The sequence below is a fragment of the Pezoporus wallicus genome, unplaced genomic scaffold (assembly GCF_028554395.1).
Source record: "Pezoporus wallicus isolate ANWC-B61680 ecotype Strahan unplaced genomic scaffold, APGP_CSIRO_Pwel_v1 contig_447, whole genome shotgun sequence".
Taxonomy (NCBI): domain Eukaryota; kingdom Metazoa; phylum Chordata; class Aves; order Psittaciformes; family Psittacidae; genus Pezoporus; species Pezoporus wallicus.
The window spans coordinates 655,427-672,192 of NW_026636385.1; the positions used below are offsets into that span (position 1 = coordinate 655,427).

A 16,766-nucleotide genomic window follows, 5' to 3' on the forward strand; every position below is an offset into this window, starting at 1 on the left:
TTCTATGGATTATATACCTCTATGTTCAAAATAACTCTGCCAGTGAACCGTGGTTGTGGAAGTATTGCTGGACTGTAATGGTGATGGAAAATAAACTAATACTGTCCTGAAGAAATGAAATTGATCCCCACCTGTTCTACAGAATTTGTCTGGAAATCTGCTTTCTGGGATAGGATCAGGAAGTTGGTGTGCGGGTAGAGGCTTTATGGGGAACTTTTCTGTCTACGACTATCTTTAAAGACACTGCAAATAAAAACTCACTGTAAGGGTAGGCTGTACCAGAAAAAAAAATGGTGCTGCTGTTTTCTGCTACAGAGGTAGGTAAGTCACTTCCCCCTTGCATGTTTATGCTGCAACTGATAAAGAAATACACTGGAGCTTAGAATGAACTGAATACAAAATCATCATCATAGACTCATAAATGGTTTGGGTTGGAAGGGACCTTAAAGCTTATCCAGTTCGAACCCCCTGCTATGGCAGGGACACCTTCCACTGGACCAGGTTTCTCAAGGCCCGTCCAACCTGGCCTTGAACACTGCCAGGGATGGGGCAGCCACAGCTTCTCTGGGTAACCTGTGCCAGCACTTCAGCACCCTCACAGGGGAGAATTTGTTTATTTAAATTCGAATTATTAAATTTAAATTCAAATATCACTTCACACATATCTGGCACTACACATATTTGGTAAAAGCATAAATAATAATAAAGTAAAAACTTCTATGTCAGTATTACAGAGAAGAGCCGTTCCAGCCCGCCGAAGGCCAGCGGACAGCCAGACCCGAAGCGGGGCCGCCTCGGGAACACGGCGCAGGAGGACCAGCCCCGCTCCTCGGCCCGCAGCCTTTCAGAATTCGGACTACCTAGAACCCTCTGGAGGTGAGCAGCGATGAGTCTGGGACCGGGCTGACCTCACCCGTTTCTACTCCGCAAATAGCCTTCTCCTCTACTTCCGAAAACCCCACGAGAAGCTGCGCTACCCAGGCCGCCGCAGGTCGCAGACAGGTTCCTCCACCGCGGCCCGTCCCCGGCTCTCAGCCCGCCCACTGCCCACCACCGGCGGCTCCTCCCCGCTCGCGCTTCCCCGGTCCGGCGGCTGCCGCCTGCCCACCAGCGCGCCGCGGCCTTGCGAGCCGCCGAGCGCCAAATCACCGCTGCTGCGTCCGCTCCCCACCGTCTGACAGCGGCAAACAAAAGGCGCAGCGTCCGCCCCCACTCCCGCCCCTTTCCCTCCATCGCGGTGGGACCCGGGCGGTCCCGCGCAGGCAGCGCCGGCAGGAGAAGCCACCCCCCCGCTGGAGCCAACCCGCGGCCCTCGGATCGTCGGTAGGTATCGGCCCCGCCAGGGGAGATGCGGAGGGGTAGGGGAGGATGCGGGCGGGCAGAGGAGCTACCGCCAAATAGGCCGCGCCGCACAGCTCCGGGCCGCGCAGGCCGCAGCAAGTCGTGCCAGCGGCGGGGAAGAGGCGGCGCCCTCGGAAGCTTACCGCGCCCCGCCGGGGGTGCTTCGGTATCAGGCCCGGCCCTTTCGCCTCTCCCCTCCCGCCCTTGCCCAGCGTCAGGGGCTGCTTCGCTCTCCGGCGGCTCACCCGTCCTCTCGCCTGTCTGCCGAGCTGCCCGACAGCACCGACGGGATCGCCCCGTGCTCCCCACCGTGCCCCTGCTCCGGCATGCAGCCGTAGAGCCTGCCTCGGTGTCAGGGCCTCATCTCACCTCTGGCGGCTGCTGAGACGAGGCGGGATGTTCTCCTCCCGGCGCCCTGCGAAGGGCAGACCCGTTCCCTTCGGTAGAAGGTGTCAAGGCAAGCTGCCTGAGACTGGCACTGGAAAGAGAGGGCCTGGTTATGGTAACCATCTTGCTTGCATTAGTTGTCAGGTTTTCTACGGACCAGGTACTTAAAATCAACTTGGCTACATGCTCACATAGTTCCTGCCATGTGTTTTCCGAGGCATGCAGAAGGGGATGAAGCTAACGGCTTGTAAAAGCTTTAAACAACGAATTTGTGCAGCTGAGGTGCATCTCTCGGAACGTTACTGTTTCCAGTCTGTTACACCAGTGGTAACACAGTTACTTTTGTTTATGCTCTGGGAATGGCATTCAGGATGGGGCATCATTGATTCTCAAATATGGAATGGCAGGTTGCAGCAATTTTATGTATGGACCATGCTCACAGAGCAGAGAGCACCTGGGAGTTGGTGGGAATGACTAGCTGCTCTGCTCTTTGTTCTTTTTGTAATGTTTTCAAATTTCATGGTGCTTTAATAGAACAGAATATCAAGGGGTTTTATTTTTTTTTTTAATGCCATCTCTTTAGTTTTTTATGACACACTTCTCTGGTATCACTTTTGCATTTTATGGCCCCCTTCCTCGGTATTTCCTGAAAGCCAGGATTTAAATAATCGGTTTTCTCTTTTAGGTGCCCAACCAAAATACCCTGAAAGGACTAATTTTAATTTGAAGGGCTTACACTTTTTCAAAGAAATGGTGCCTGGCATGTATTTGAGTCAAGGGCTAAAAGGGAGGGCAGTCAAAATAAGGAACCATTCTGAAAACCTGCTCAAGACTATGTAAAATGGTAAACTTAAGTCTTTACATATTTAAGATCATGTTTTCTGTACTTTCACTTGCACTCTGAGTTGTACAGATTTTAAAAAATCTTGCATTTTTGTAAGATCCACTTCAACTGCAGTATAGTTTTGTAAGTCAAAGTCTCAGATGGCAGTAAAATATGCTTCTGTTTTCAGATCTTTCATACAGTATTAAGTGAGTGTTTGGGTAAGAAGATGCATTGCTTGTATATGTCCATTTAGGGGTCAGACTGAAGAATAATGAATTAAAATGGCTGGTATGATGACAACTGTAAGACAGAGAAGGGTTGGAAAATGCACAGAAGAAGCTGAAGAACAGCCTTCAGAGGAGAAGAGTATAAAGCCTGATAGAAAAATTCTGTCTGGTGCGTAATGAAAAGGATTGTAACATTCTGGCTTTTTAGTAGTGTTTAAGTTTTGGTACTTATCATAAGAACAAGATAGAACTAGGTATGTACCAAACACATTTGCATACTTGAATATCAACAAAATTAATTGCCTGAGACAGAGGGCATGCAAATTACTGCATGTCAATCTCATCTCTGTTTTAAAATCCTAATTTAAATTGATGAGAATATTTTTTGTCAATTTGGTATCAGTGAGACACTCGGATTTCATACAGCCATCATAGATTCTTAAACAAATCCAAGTTTATATCATTGGTAACATAAAAGGATTTGAAGACCTGAATGTGCTGCTTAAATATAAGCAGGTTGCACATGAAATCTGAATTTAGCTGCAAACACTTGATTTTTGACTATAGGACAGACTAGCTAGGTAAATTTAAATGAAGTGTTAAATGTCTTAAGGATCTGTTTAAGTAATGAAATACTGAGCATTTTTCTATGGAATTGGAGCTTTAGAGTTGGCAGAGTTTCTTCGGTTTGTTTTTTTTTAATTATTTTAAGGGAGACGTTTTTATATAAATTGCAAATGTTTCTGTATATCCAGTTTGGGTAGATATGGGGAAACAACAATGTCGCTCTCCTTTCAAGTACACTTAGGCTATGTACAAAACAGGAAAGTGATCATAGTTCTTATTCAGGCCACCCCTCAGTTCCCTTGAACTGCATATTTGGTACCCATTATGTAGATGTCACACACAATACAAAATAGCAATTTCACAGATACGACTCCAGATCACCAGCATCTGTATTAAGTCCTATATCAACATTAAAAAAAAAAAGAAAAAAAGGAAAAAAAAAGCCTATAAAAAACTCCAGGAATATAAGTGTACAATAAATTGATTGAGCTACTTAGAAACACAACCTTTCTTTCCCATCATTCTATCTATAATCTTATTCTGATGTCAACAGGAGATCATCTGCAATTCAAAGCATGACACCATTATCAAAGGCTGCTTTGGCTGCTGTTCAGTCTCTTAGTGAGACTTTTGAACCTTCAGTGTTGGGTTGTTTAGTTTGGTTTGGGTTTTCACAAAAAACAAGCAATCCCTCAAAACCAGGCAGCCACTTAAAGATGTCTAAAGAAGATTTTAATTTCTTACTTTGTGATCTAGCAGTCATCCTGTATTGCTTTAATTAAAAAGTTTCTCTGGAGGATACTTTCAACTTAGATGTAAAAATTAGATGTGGTATTGATCTAGATTTTTATAGGATCATGGTGCTCTTAAACTACAACTACATTTTACCAGTTAAGGCACACTTCATTTCACTTTGCATGCAAATAAAATACACTTGAGTTTGCTATTAAAAAATGCCTCTCCGTAAAGACCTCTTAAAACCAAGTGTCCTGTTACCTATAGAATGCAAACTGTACTAGCACAGATAATCTATAAATGAGTTTCCAGAATTCCTTTAAATTGAGTTATGTGTTTCACAATTAGAGTATGAAATTTTTTTCTTCTAAGATCATACAGGTGGAAAGCTGTGGAACATACTCTCCATAACTGTCGGTGGAATTGTTGCCATCTCTCTTGGATTTCTTACTTCTGTTTACATTGCTACACTGCATGAAAATGACCTGTGGTTTTCCAATATTAAGGTAACAGCCATTTTCATATTTTCATCAGTGCTTTCATGGACATTAATGAGTGTTAGTTGAAATTTCATTTATTTATGTATTTTTCTTGGAACTTGCTCAAAACCATAGAATATTTCATTAAAAAAAAAAAAAAGCTGTGCTTCCCACCACTTTTTAAATACTTTAAATACTACAAATATCTTTCCCTAATTTTTCTCTAGAAGTATTGCTACACAGCTCCTGTCTGAGTTGTAGCTACAGTTCTTCCAACCACTGATCATTATCTAGAACAGAATTTCAACAATCTACTATATGTTGCTGAATAATTGTCTTTCTTTTATGCAGATCAATCCAATGTCAAACAGAACTCAAACAATATGCAAAATCCTAGTACAGAGCTCTCTAATTGTATTTATACTGTGATACTGCACAGTTTCTTACTATTCAGTACTAATGTTATATGATGTTATCCTAAATGTGCAAACCTCAAAGCATATTTCAGACATTCACCAATGTATACCCAGCTATTCCCAAGATCCAGGACTGACTAGTTTTTTTCTAGAATCATTGCATGGGAAAATAATGCAGCTGTACACATATCCAAATTTAACCAGAGAAAAGAAGCAGGTAAGTCATTTTCCTTTTAGATTCTAAAAATCATTCTGTTAGGTCTACATATAATGTAATTCAAAGAGTACATGTATTTAATTGGAATACTTGCATTGCAGTGTGTCTTTCCTGCTATGCACCTTTTCTGTCCCAGGAAACATTTATATTCCTGTAATAAAAATAGTTGGCATTTACTGTAACAAGTGCTATTGTGTATTATACATATAATACTCTTTTGTACCCACTCTCCTCTTTCTTTGAATATATAGATAGATGGTATATATGTTGAAGGTACATCTTAGGTTTGCCTTTTCCTACTAAAACCCAAGATTGATTAATATCACAGGTATTATATAACTTGAAGTACAAACAGGCATGGACTTGTGGCTATGTATGAACATAATAAATACCATTTATGTACAAAAGGTGGAGGTTTCGCTCTGAAGACCCCACTGATACATGAACATCATGACTGCATAGTTACGAAATTGTGCAGTTTGCCAATTAAATTCAACCCTAAAAATGGAAAGTAAAGAGAGTTCATTATGCAAAGTCATGATTCTTAACTTTTGAGTAATTTAAGTCACAACTCTTATGTCCTAAAGTAGTGGTTGCCTTTCTGTAATTTCAGTTGCAGTTCACAGAAAGCCAGCTCAGTTTTGGACATCTTCCAGTAATGGCTTACCCAACTAGAAAACCTGTTCTGTGGTTGTTCTACTGTTTTATTTTATTTTTTGAATATGGCTTTCAACAGGGTATTCATTTCAGCTGCTGCAGTATGTGTGAATCTTGTTCTTACTTGTTAATAAATATACCTGCTATGATAAATTTGCCATGGTCATTGCAGAAAGATACAAAATTATTTTCTTATCAGAAAAACTGAAAATGCAGACCTTGAGGAGTGTTTTATGCTGTGAAAGAGCTGCATGATTGGTATTCCCTTTTTTATTCCAAAACTTCCTAGAAGAACAATTTAAAAAAAAAAAAAAGAAAAAATACCAGAATACCATGTTACATAGTCAGAAGCTGTGTTTGTGTACATTTCTAGCAGAGATCACAGAAGGTTATAATCACTTATCTTGACCAAACGATTTGAAAGGAAAAGTTTGACTGTCCTCTCAAGTACATTAAAACAACAAAGATTTCTGTTTATGATGGTGAAAGCCAAAACAGATTTCTTATCCAAAAATATTTTCTCAGTTTTCTGAAAACTTTCTGGCACAACACATAAAATGGCTAGTCTTTTTTCAGTTATTTTTCAATAGCAGTTTAGTGCCTGCTGCTCAAATATAGTATCTTCCAGGAATAGGATCTGCAGGGGGAGAATGGCATCACCTCTCCTCTCAGCTGTTGCATTGCTTGTTCAGATGCAAACTCTAAAGAAACTTCAAATGAGCCAAGGCCACGCAGCAAAGGAATACTATAACACGAATAGATAAACTTCTAGTTTTCATTGAATCTTCATCCCTTCTGAGTAACCCTTTAAACTATTACTATTGAATTTTACTTTAATAAAACTACTGCTTGCAAGAAGTCAGGAATAAAACTATCAAGTTTTAAATCTTTCCAAGATGCAGGATAAGAATCTGGGGATTCTTTCTCTGAAGTGCTGCTATTTTCTCTTTATACATTTTGAATATAACAGAAAGATGAAAAAAGGTGGGGAAGTGGGTAGCCTGCTAATTAGTACTCTAGAAAACGAATGCATAAGCCACAAAGAGAAGCAGTGTAGTCCAGTACTTTTTCAAAGAAGTTGTGTAGTTATGGGTACTTTTACCCTGGGTCAAAAGTCTGATTTGAGTAGGAACCATGCCATTCTAACAGATGGGCATGAGGTTAACCAGCCAAGAGACAACATACAAGCATTAAATCTGTTTGCTGAAGGCGTGATTCTCAACTGGGAGCACTGTTAGCAGCTGTACATGTGTGTATAATATGCATTTCTGCTTGTGTGGTTGAGACTACTTCCAAATCTTTCTGACCTTAAACTGTACAACTAAAAATATTTTCAGTTACACAAATTGTGTTTCAGCCTTGTCAGAAAAGAAAAGTACTTGGAGCTTCACTTACGCTCTTTATAGAAAACTTCAACTCAGACCTTTGCTACTTGCTCAGTATTCTGAATGACTTGGTTAAAGAGTTTGAGGAAACCTAAGGGTTTTTTAGAGTTTTGCATTTGAGAGGAAGTCCATTGTATTTTGATTTTAATGCTTAATGTTAAGATACAGTTACGTAAATTGAAATTGTATGCAACTCTATATGTATCCTGGAGGGGTTCTTTTAACTTGGAACACTGGTTAACTTCTTTGTTAAAGACTCACTAATTGAATATACAGAAAGATAAGCATGTGCTCTTACAATGCTTACCCATAAGTCCTTATGTTTGTATTGACGTGGAATACTAGGAAAAGTATAAATTGCAGTAGAACTGGGAAAGTATTGTTAGTAAAACAGATGTTATCTTAGCATGAAACAGATGTAAAACTCACCAGTGTTTGTCTCATAAACTATAGCATTTGGTTGAATACAGCTGGTGCCAGGATTACAAATTAATCATGTTTGAATGTGGTTTTGCTAATTAGATCCCCCTCTGTGACTACTCTCTCCCCCTTAATAAATTCCAAATGTTAACATTCCTTCTTTTTTTGTTCCTTCCTCTTTTTTTTTTCTTTTTTTTTTTGTAATGAGCACTTGGAATCTTGGAATCAGCTACATTTTGGTAGTAGAAAACTTTTCAGTAGTGATGAATGTGAAACTAGATCTCTTTTGAGCTCCAGCATTCTCACTTTGCTAAGTGTATGGCTTTTAGTATTTAGTGCCAATGTCAGTTTCTTCTGCTGGTATTACAATGATTTGTATGTCACAGAGCAGCTGGAGAGTTTAACTGTGAGCTTGCATTGAATCAGATGCATTTTTATTTGTTGATTTTTCTCAGACCAGAACTAATATTGATTTAGTTTGTCAACAGTTTACTTCAATAAAGCAGATGATTTGAGATAAAATTCTGTAGTGAGCAGTAGAGGGGGAAGGAGTATGCTCTTTTATATACCTTTATGTTAGCTTTGAAATAGTATTGATCCTGTTCAGCAAAAGAGACAGGGCGGTATAAGAAAGGTGAAAGTGGAGATTCTATGTAAGGTTGCATTAACCAGAATGGCATTCATAAAAATCACAGAAAACTGTAACATTCTGTTATTTCAGTAATGTACTTCTGTAAAGAAAGCTGAATTAGTAAGTTTATTTTTAGACATCTCGGTTAAGTTTAATAACTTGCATACATGCATGGTTTAAACCCGGCCAGCAGCTAAGTACCATGCAGCTGCTTGCTCACACCCCTTCTACCCTGGATGGGATGGGAGGAGAACTGGGAAAAAGTAAAACCTGTGGGTTGAGATAACAGTTTCATAATTTAAATATAGTAAAAAATAATAGCTATGATTATGATAATAATGATGTAAAGGAAAATGAGAGAGAGGAGTGAAACCCAAAACAGAGAAGTGGTGCATAATACAATTGCTTACCACCTGCTGACAAGCACCCAGCCCATCCGCGAGCAGCTTTCTCCCTTTCCAATTCGCCAGGCACAATTCTATACCGAACATGACATTCTGTGGTACAGAATATCTCTTTGGCTAGTTCAGATCAGCTGTCCTGGCTGTGCTCCCTTCTGGCTTCTTTTGCCCCTCTTCACTGGCAGCGCATGAGAGACTGAAAAGTATTTGATTTAACTTAGGCACTACTTAGCAACTCCTAAAACATCATCATCATTCTCAGATTAAAGCCAAAACACGGAACTGCAGCAGCACTGAGAAGAAAATTAACTCTTATCCCAGCCAAAACCAGGACATACACAACGTACAGGAATCTCATTTGATTTTCAAGTCTCACTGTAAACCTTTTCTAACTCACTGCTTATGAGAGATACTTGCTGAGATGTTTCTGTATCAACTACTAAAAAGATCACTAACAATAAAACAATTTTGTATATGATGCCTATTAATTCTCTTCATGTTGGTTGTTCATGCAGTTGTATTTTGTTTAAATGTGGTTGCTCAAGACTCTGAATTTGTTAAATTACATTAGATCTTCATAACTAATGAGTCCTTAACAAAAGGAAGTGAATTCGAAAGCAAATATCCTGCTCTGAGACCACTTTTCTCTGGGACAGCTGTCATATCTCACTGGGGTCCATCTACTGCAATATTAGCCAAGAAAGAGACACAGCTTGAAGTGTACCTAGTTTAAATAATTTGAATTTTTTTAAGATTAAAAAATAACAGCTTTACTTACACCTGAAAACAAGTAATGAATTGTTTTTCCTTTGATCTGTAATTTAAGTATGAGAGTGATGAATAGCTGTCTAACTGCCAGAAACAGCACTTACCAAGTGGGAAACAGCATACCCTGCCAGCTGAAATACCAGAGTAGCATTATGGTGCAGTTCCATGTAAAGCATACTGAATTAGTCGAGCCTTAAGGTGGCACAGCCATGGAACACTATGGAACATCTGTATCTGGAAGAAAAGGTTAAATGCATGGAGCAAACATCTGCAGCTCAAAAGTCCAGCTGTTGGCCAGTGTGCCTATCTAAATATTGAATATTACAGAAGAATAGTAAAATATCCAAAATGTTTCTGAACAGCATTCTGAGCAGAATCACAAAATGGATATTCATTTTCCCAGGTACCAGAGGCATTGACACCTCAGCCCATTGTCTCACACCCTTTATTTGAGCTGATTCACATAGAGTGCACTGACAAGCCACTGTATAGCTCAGTTTCCCTGGTGCAGCAAGAATTTGAGTTGAAAGCAGCTTCATATGATTGTGAAAAGCAAACAGAAAGTGAAATAATATGAACTTTTACTTTCAGGAAGTGGAAAGAGAGATTTCATTCAGGACAGAATGTGGACTTTATTACTCCTACTACAAACAGATGATTCAGGCTGCTTCCATCCAGCAAGGTATTGTAAACTGTAAAGTAAGTTTTACTTCATGTTGCCAGCTGACTATTTTTAATTTTTTTCAAAAAATTTAGTTGAGAACAAGGAATACTATAACTGTGAAAGAACAGTGTAACAATTGTACTTTAGACAGATTTATTCTGTTCCTGTGCCAGGCAGCCACTAAGTTATGGACATAATAAATTTCACAATGATATAGGGGTTTCTGTGTCACTCCTTCACATTCTGAGGAAGGCAATCACTTTGAGGGGTAACTTCCATATCTGTTAAGTTTCAGCCTTGCTGGTTTATTCAGTATATTACTTTCATTTTTATTCTTCTCTTGTTTAATTTGAATTAGTAGCTATTTGTGGGAAAGGGCCATTTTTTTGCTGTATGCCTGAACAGTAAGTGACACAATAAGCAGCTTCCAAGGAAATCCTATACAATGATGGGACTTCCTGTGACATTCTCATGTTTCCTAGATGCTTAATTATTGCTCCCTAGCAATTTTTGCTTATACTATACATTTGTCAGTATTAACATCACCTGTATTTAATGTAATGACAAGAATGGTTCTCAATATCCAGTATGTACCACAGATTCTATGCTAGGAATGCAAGTGTAAAAAGAAATGTTACATGTTATTAAATATATAGTGCTTGTATTAACACTCTGAGTCAGAGTCGAAGCAGGGAAAGTGAAGACCTCACAAGGTCATGTTTATTCAGAGGTAATGTGATCTGAATCCTTGATTCAAAGTTTGCCATTTTTGATGACAGATCCTAGAATACCTTTGAAAAAGTTATTCACTGTTCAGATGAAGATGGAGGAGGAAAATGATAATCTCAATTTCTCTTTATCGTTAAGGTTTACATGGTTTAGTATATGACAATAAAACTGAATCTGTGAGGACAATTAACATACTTGAAAGAATGAATGTTTACCAGGAGGTGTTTCTCAGCATTCTGTATAGGATTCTTCCAATTCAGGTAGGCATTTATTTATGGCTTTAGATTGTAAGTGCATTATGAAGATTGTGCAGTGAATCATAGCTCCCCTTTTTATAGTTATTTTCTAATTAGAAATATTCTTGATACCTTTTAAATTTGTAAAAGCAAAACCTAATTCATACTAACTATAAGCCCCCATCAGTGTTTTATGTCAACATCAGTATTCTTGTGTTTTACAGCAATACCTAGAACCTGTTTATTTTTATATCTACACTTTGTTTGGACTTCAGGCAGTTTATGTCATTGCTCTGTATGTAACAAGCTGGCTTCTTAGTGGAACGTGGCTTTCAGGGTTGTTGGCAGCTTGCTGGTATATTACAAACAGGTAAGTGAGATTAAACCCTCTATCTTTCTAAAATTGTACCTCATTTCAAAGGTAAAGCAGTAAGGCATTAAACCTTCAAGTGCTGATTAGCTGGCCAAAAATTGAAACTGTAAGGCCTCTTCCAGATTAGGCAGAAAATAAAAAAAATAAATAAAAAAAAATTTAAATACTGCAGAATAATCAAAAAACAATCAGACTGAGACTAGGATTTTAAAGTTTCAAGAAGTTTGAGTAGAAAATTTTGTCTTAAATTGGCCTCTGAAACTGGATTACATCTTTCAGATGTGTCTGGATGTCCAGATGTTGTAAGATGATGTTCTGTGATCTCCAGCCTAGGATATCCTAGGTGTTAAAGACACCTGTATATATGCCCTTCAGATCTCTCCTGACTGACCCACACCCAATCTCCAGGGATTCCTTCAACAACCTAAAACTGTCAGAATTTCAGCTTCTCAGTTTCCCTCTTGCACTAAGATTCAGAGAAAAAAGGCAGCAGTTCATTTGTTCTGGTGCTTTATCATTTTGAGAATTCTCAGTTTGGGGAAAAAAACTGAAGAACTGGCTTTATGCTAGTAGTGAGCAGCTGGCATGAAGCTAAGACTGGTGACATATAGGCTGTTATCTGTGAATTAATGTGGAAAATGAAAAGTACAGTGTCAGTTCTATCAAAACTGTTTGATATGTTAATCAGCAGCTCTAAAGGTGTTTATCTGCAAGCATGTCCATTACAGAATAAATAAGTATATAGAGGTAAAATGTTTCTTTCTCCAAAGATGAAAGTAATTAAAAAGTACATGCAGTGTGCAGTAGTTCACATTTATTTCATGAACTCATCTTTTCCATTTACAGAGTATTTGGAGCAGATCTGTTTTGTCCATCTTTCTCATAATGGAAGCTTTATACGTTATCCTTTATACAAATAGAATGGCATTGATTTGGATAAAGACTTTCTGTCCAGATGAAGCTACCAAGTTACTACATTTTAGACATCTTTTTCATCCCTATTAGCATGACTCAGATGTGTTACTTACTTGAGTTTTTAGCAAACATTTCCTCTACACAAGAAAAAAGGCAATTTTTTTTTTGTTTTAACTTTCAGGTTTTGTAAATGAATGCCCTTTGGGGATGATTTACTCACTACCATTCCATACTTTTTGTGCTAGAGTATTCAAAAAATGCCTGGAAGTTCCTAACCAGTTTAGTGGTATTCAGATCTGAGGCACTGGGGTCACTGTGAAGAAATTGATACCTGTTTATTCTTATACATGCTTTTTACAAACTAAAAAATGAAGTAGAATTACCTGTGACATGAAAACTCAACATTTTGAGAACGGTTTTGTTTTGGCTTTTGTTTGTTCATTTTTAAACTACCCAAGCTATGCTTTCTAAGTAAGATTTACCATAGTGTAAGTTTTTTAACAGTAAGTGAAGCTGAAGTACAACATTTTAGATACAGATACAATGGATGACTTACAGAAATTTTGTAACGATTTGTTTCAGAGCCAGGCATGTTGAAGGAGCTAGAGTGTCGAGACACTATTTGTATCCATAAGAAGTTAAAGTACCACAAAGATGCCTGTCATTACAACCTCTCTGTCACCAAGCTGGTATTTTAATTTTTTTTAAATTTATGAAACTCTGTTTGTTTTGTACAGAATAGATACTACAAGAGTAGAATTCACCATTCCTTTAAGAGAGAACTGGGCACTACCATTCTTTGCTGTTCAGATAGCAGCCATCACATACCTACTCAGAACTAATTTACAGCCTGCTCGACAAGTGAGTATTTCTAACATGTATGACACAGTATAATTAGTATCAGAAAACTGTCTAGAAAACCTATGACAAAGTGCTTAATAAGCGTTTACAGCAGAGGATACACACACACAAATCACTTATAATATTAAAAACATTAATCAGATACTCCTTCTGTTAATTTAAATGTAATTGAAATACAAAGAACTTGAATATGAGCTGGCTTCAGTGTATGCTCACAGCCCAGAAGGCCAGCCATATCCTGGGCTGCATCAATAGGAGCACAATCAGCAGGTTGAAGAAGGTCATCCTGCCCCTCTATTCTGCTCTCGTGAAACCCCACTTGGAGTACTGTGTGTAGTTCTGGTCTCCTTAACATAAGAGAGACATGGAGCTGTTGGAACAAGTCCAGAGGAGGCCATAAGGATGATCAGAGGACTGGAGCACCTCCCCTATAAAGACAGGCTGAGAAAGTTGGGGCTGTTCAGCCTGAAGAAGAAAAGCTGTTTGGAGACCTCATGGCAGCCTTCCGGTGTCTGAATTGGGCCTATAAGGATGCTGGGGAGGGACTCTTCATCAGGGACTGTAGCAATAGGACAAGGGGAAATGGATTTAAATTTAAACAGGGGAAGTTCAGGTCAGGTGTAAGGAAGGTCTTTATTGTGAGGGTGGTGAGGCACTGAATAGGTTGCCCAAAGAAATGGTGAATGCTCCATCCCTGGCAGTGTTCAGGGCCAGGTTAGATAAAGCCTTGGGCAACACGGTCTAGTGTGAGGTGTCCCCATGGCAGAGGGGTTGTAACTAGATTATTTTAAGGTTCTGTCCAGCTGTAACCATTCCATGATTATATGATTCTACGCTCAGCAGTGAAAAAATACAAAGGTAAGCTCTGAAGAGTACAAGAGTCCTGTGTTTTTATGAACTCATTAGAGTAACACAAAGCAGGCAGGAAATAAGCTTGTAAAGCACAAGGATTAAAGAATTTCTTTGATTTAATTTGTTTCCAAATTTAAGATGTGGTCCTGATCTGTAAGAATAAAAGCCAATAGGTGATACAGTTTCTTTGACAAACAGTTCTGAAGTTATGACTCCTCAATTTGATAAAATAATTGCTATTTATAGTATAGGAAAACACATATTGCAAATTAATCTATGGGCTGAAACTGAGATCTCACCGCTGTTTTGCAAGTGTTACTACAGTGATAAAATACAGGCATAAATACAAGAATCTGTAACTGTCAAAAATATCCGTTATCCTCCAAGCACTTATTGCAGCTAGAAAACTCATGTAAATGGTTTTTAAAATGGACAAATTAAGGTGGGGTTTTTGGTTGGTTTTGTTGGGGGGTTGTTTAGGGGTTTTGGTGGTTTTTTTAATGAAGGAAACTATAAAGTTAAATAAAACCTTGTTCCCTCCTTCCAGAAATTGACATTTATGGCTGTATTTATAGCAACATTTCTCTTTAGCCTGACTTGGCAATTTAATCAGTTTATGATGCTGATACAAGCATTGGCATTATTTGTACTAGACTGCTTTGACTTGCTTCCCACAGCAAAGGTAAGATTATGTTTGGAAATATCCATTTTTTTTAAATATTTTTTTTCCTATGATAAAGCTAACAGTTTTGGAGGTATTTTACTAACCAGTGGCTCAGCCAAAAGTAATACAGATAAGACACTGTGCTGCTTTGTGCTTTTAACTAATCACAGCGTATATATACTGCAAGTGTAAAAATGAATCATCAAAGCAACATCATCTCTGGGTTTTTTTCAGCTGATTTTATTTCACTTTACTTAATTCACTTCTGCTGTTTTAATTTTTGGCTGCTTAGACACAGCTGTGGTTTTGCACTATTTGACACCTTTAAACACCATCCTAACAGCTGATCCAGTACCACAGCTTGAGCATGTCCTCTGGAAGTGTCCATGGGGAAAAAAAATCTATGCCTAAACTGAAGTAATAACAGTGTATGAATTTGGCCTCAAGTATTGTGCATCCCTGTTTGAAAGTTAGGTTTAGGCACTGTGCCACAAACAGAAGGAAGAAGATAGATCAGATTGCTCAAGAGAAGCAGTTAGCTTTCATACACTGAAATTCACCATAGGATAACATCCTCACTGCTGTGTTGCTGAATTGCATGAAACAAAAAGCAAAACAAGTGTAATTAGATTAAGGGATCATTTGCAGTCAATCTTAGGAAATAAAATACATTGAGGAAGATGAAAACAGTGTCTTTGAATTTAATGTCCCTGTGAAATTGTACCAAGATTATTTTAGCACTTGTAGAAGCTTACATTAGGTTCTAACCTTGCTAAGGTTCTAACTTTACTTTAAGGAAGGTTACAGTGGGAGGAAGCATTGCTCATGTTTGTTTCATTTTAAATTCAAAACAGACTTCAGTATTAGTGTTTGTAGTAATTTAACTGAAAATTATTATGGTGGCTGTATATCAAGATATCTATGGTTTATTTAACAGTTTCTAAACTCTTCATTATATTTGCAAATGTAAGCTGGAGTTAGCAATTAGTGTGACTAATCAGCAACCTTGAAAGTTTGCAAATTGCCAGCCTCATCCTGAATTATACCAAAACGGACTTACTGCACAACTGCTATTGCATATTAATTTTCCAAAAAGTGCTACTTAAACCTCTTGGAGCTTGTTGGGACTTTAGATACTGACTTAAACTACTGCTGTAATATAAGACTGAACTCAGGATCTTTGCATCAGATAAAATTGACATTTTGTCACCACTGTATCAGAAAATCATCTGGGTTTTAGTGTCTGCATTCAGCTGAATTAGCATAGCTCGAACAGAGCTATTCTAAACTGTTAGAAAAAAAGTCAGAGAAATCATCTGTTGTTTTTGCTGAACTCCACTGAACTGTAACTCTTTAGTCATAAAGTCATTAGAGACTGCAACAGAAACACTTATTTGACTAAAGAAAATACAAAACGTCTTCCAAATACTAAGTTATTAGTATTTCCGTCATTCTGCAATTGTTTAAATTACCTGCTTTATTATAGAATCAGACTTTCGTAGGTATAAAATATTAACCTAACTCGTTCAGGACATAAAAACAGAAAGGATATAGTAATGGCTTTAAGTGTAATGATTCAGTACAAGATGATACTTTTTTTGTAAAAATAATTAATGTTGAAGTAAATTATAAAAACATTCAAAGAAAATCAGGTATGACTGTAAAGTTTTTTAGGCATAAAAATCTTACTATCGTTACAGGTTACATGGCTTTATATCATTCAGATTTCTGGATTGCTGCTAGTCTGTGTCTTACAGTTCTTTAATTCTATGATTCTTGGATCATTACTTATAAGTTTTAATGCTTCTGTCTTGATAGCAAGAACAATCCAGGTAGGTACTGAAATATTTTTGTAGTACTAAAGAGTGACGTAAATGAGTAGTTTATCTACATTATAATTGTAAATTACTAATTAGAGGAATTACTATAGCGTAAAGCCGCAGAAATGTTGCATGATCAAATAATGAATTCAATTACACTAACTGCAGTAAAACCAAGCACATCAGACACCGTAA

General features: G+C 38.0%; 1 protein-coding gene across 7 annotated transcripts in view; it reads left to right on the top strand.

Annotated features, from left to right (window-relative positions):
• Nucleotides 1-1,804: 1,804 nt before the first annotated feature.
• DPY19L3 (dpy-19 like C-mannosyltransferase 3) overlaps nucleotides 1,805-16,766 on the top strand; it is a 30,132-nt gene continuing 15,170 nt past the window's right edge. Inside the window, exons 1-9 of one of the 7 annotated variants that reach the window (XM_057400143.1) lie at nucleotides 1,805-1,888; nucleotides 2,808-2,950; nucleotides 4,456-4,589; nucleotides 10,049-10,139; nucleotides 10,989-11,110; nucleotides 11,311-11,456; nucleotides 13,112-13,235; nucleotides 14,635-14,769; nucleotides 16,452-16,583. In XM_057400143.1, coding sequence (XP_057256126.1) covers nucleotides 2,836-2,950; nucleotides 4,456-4,589; nucleotides 10,049-10,139; nucleotides 10,989-11,110; nucleotides 11,311-11,456; nucleotides 13,112-13,235; nucleotides 14,635-14,769; nucleotides 16,452-16,583 — 999 coding nt within the window. In that variant the 5' untranslated portion in view covers nucleotides 1,805-1,888; nucleotides 2,808-2,835. Of the gene's footprint in view, nucleotides 2,011-2,350; nucleotides 2,951-4,455; nucleotides 4,590-10,048; nucleotides 10,157-10,988; nucleotides 11,111-11,310; nucleotides 11,457-13,111; nucleotides 13,236-14,634; nucleotides 14,770-16,451; nucleotides 16,584-16,766 lie in introns of those variants that run through there. The other 6 variants (XM_057400142.1, XR_008971062.1, XM_057400146.1 and 3 more) reach the window with 6 other exon arrangements.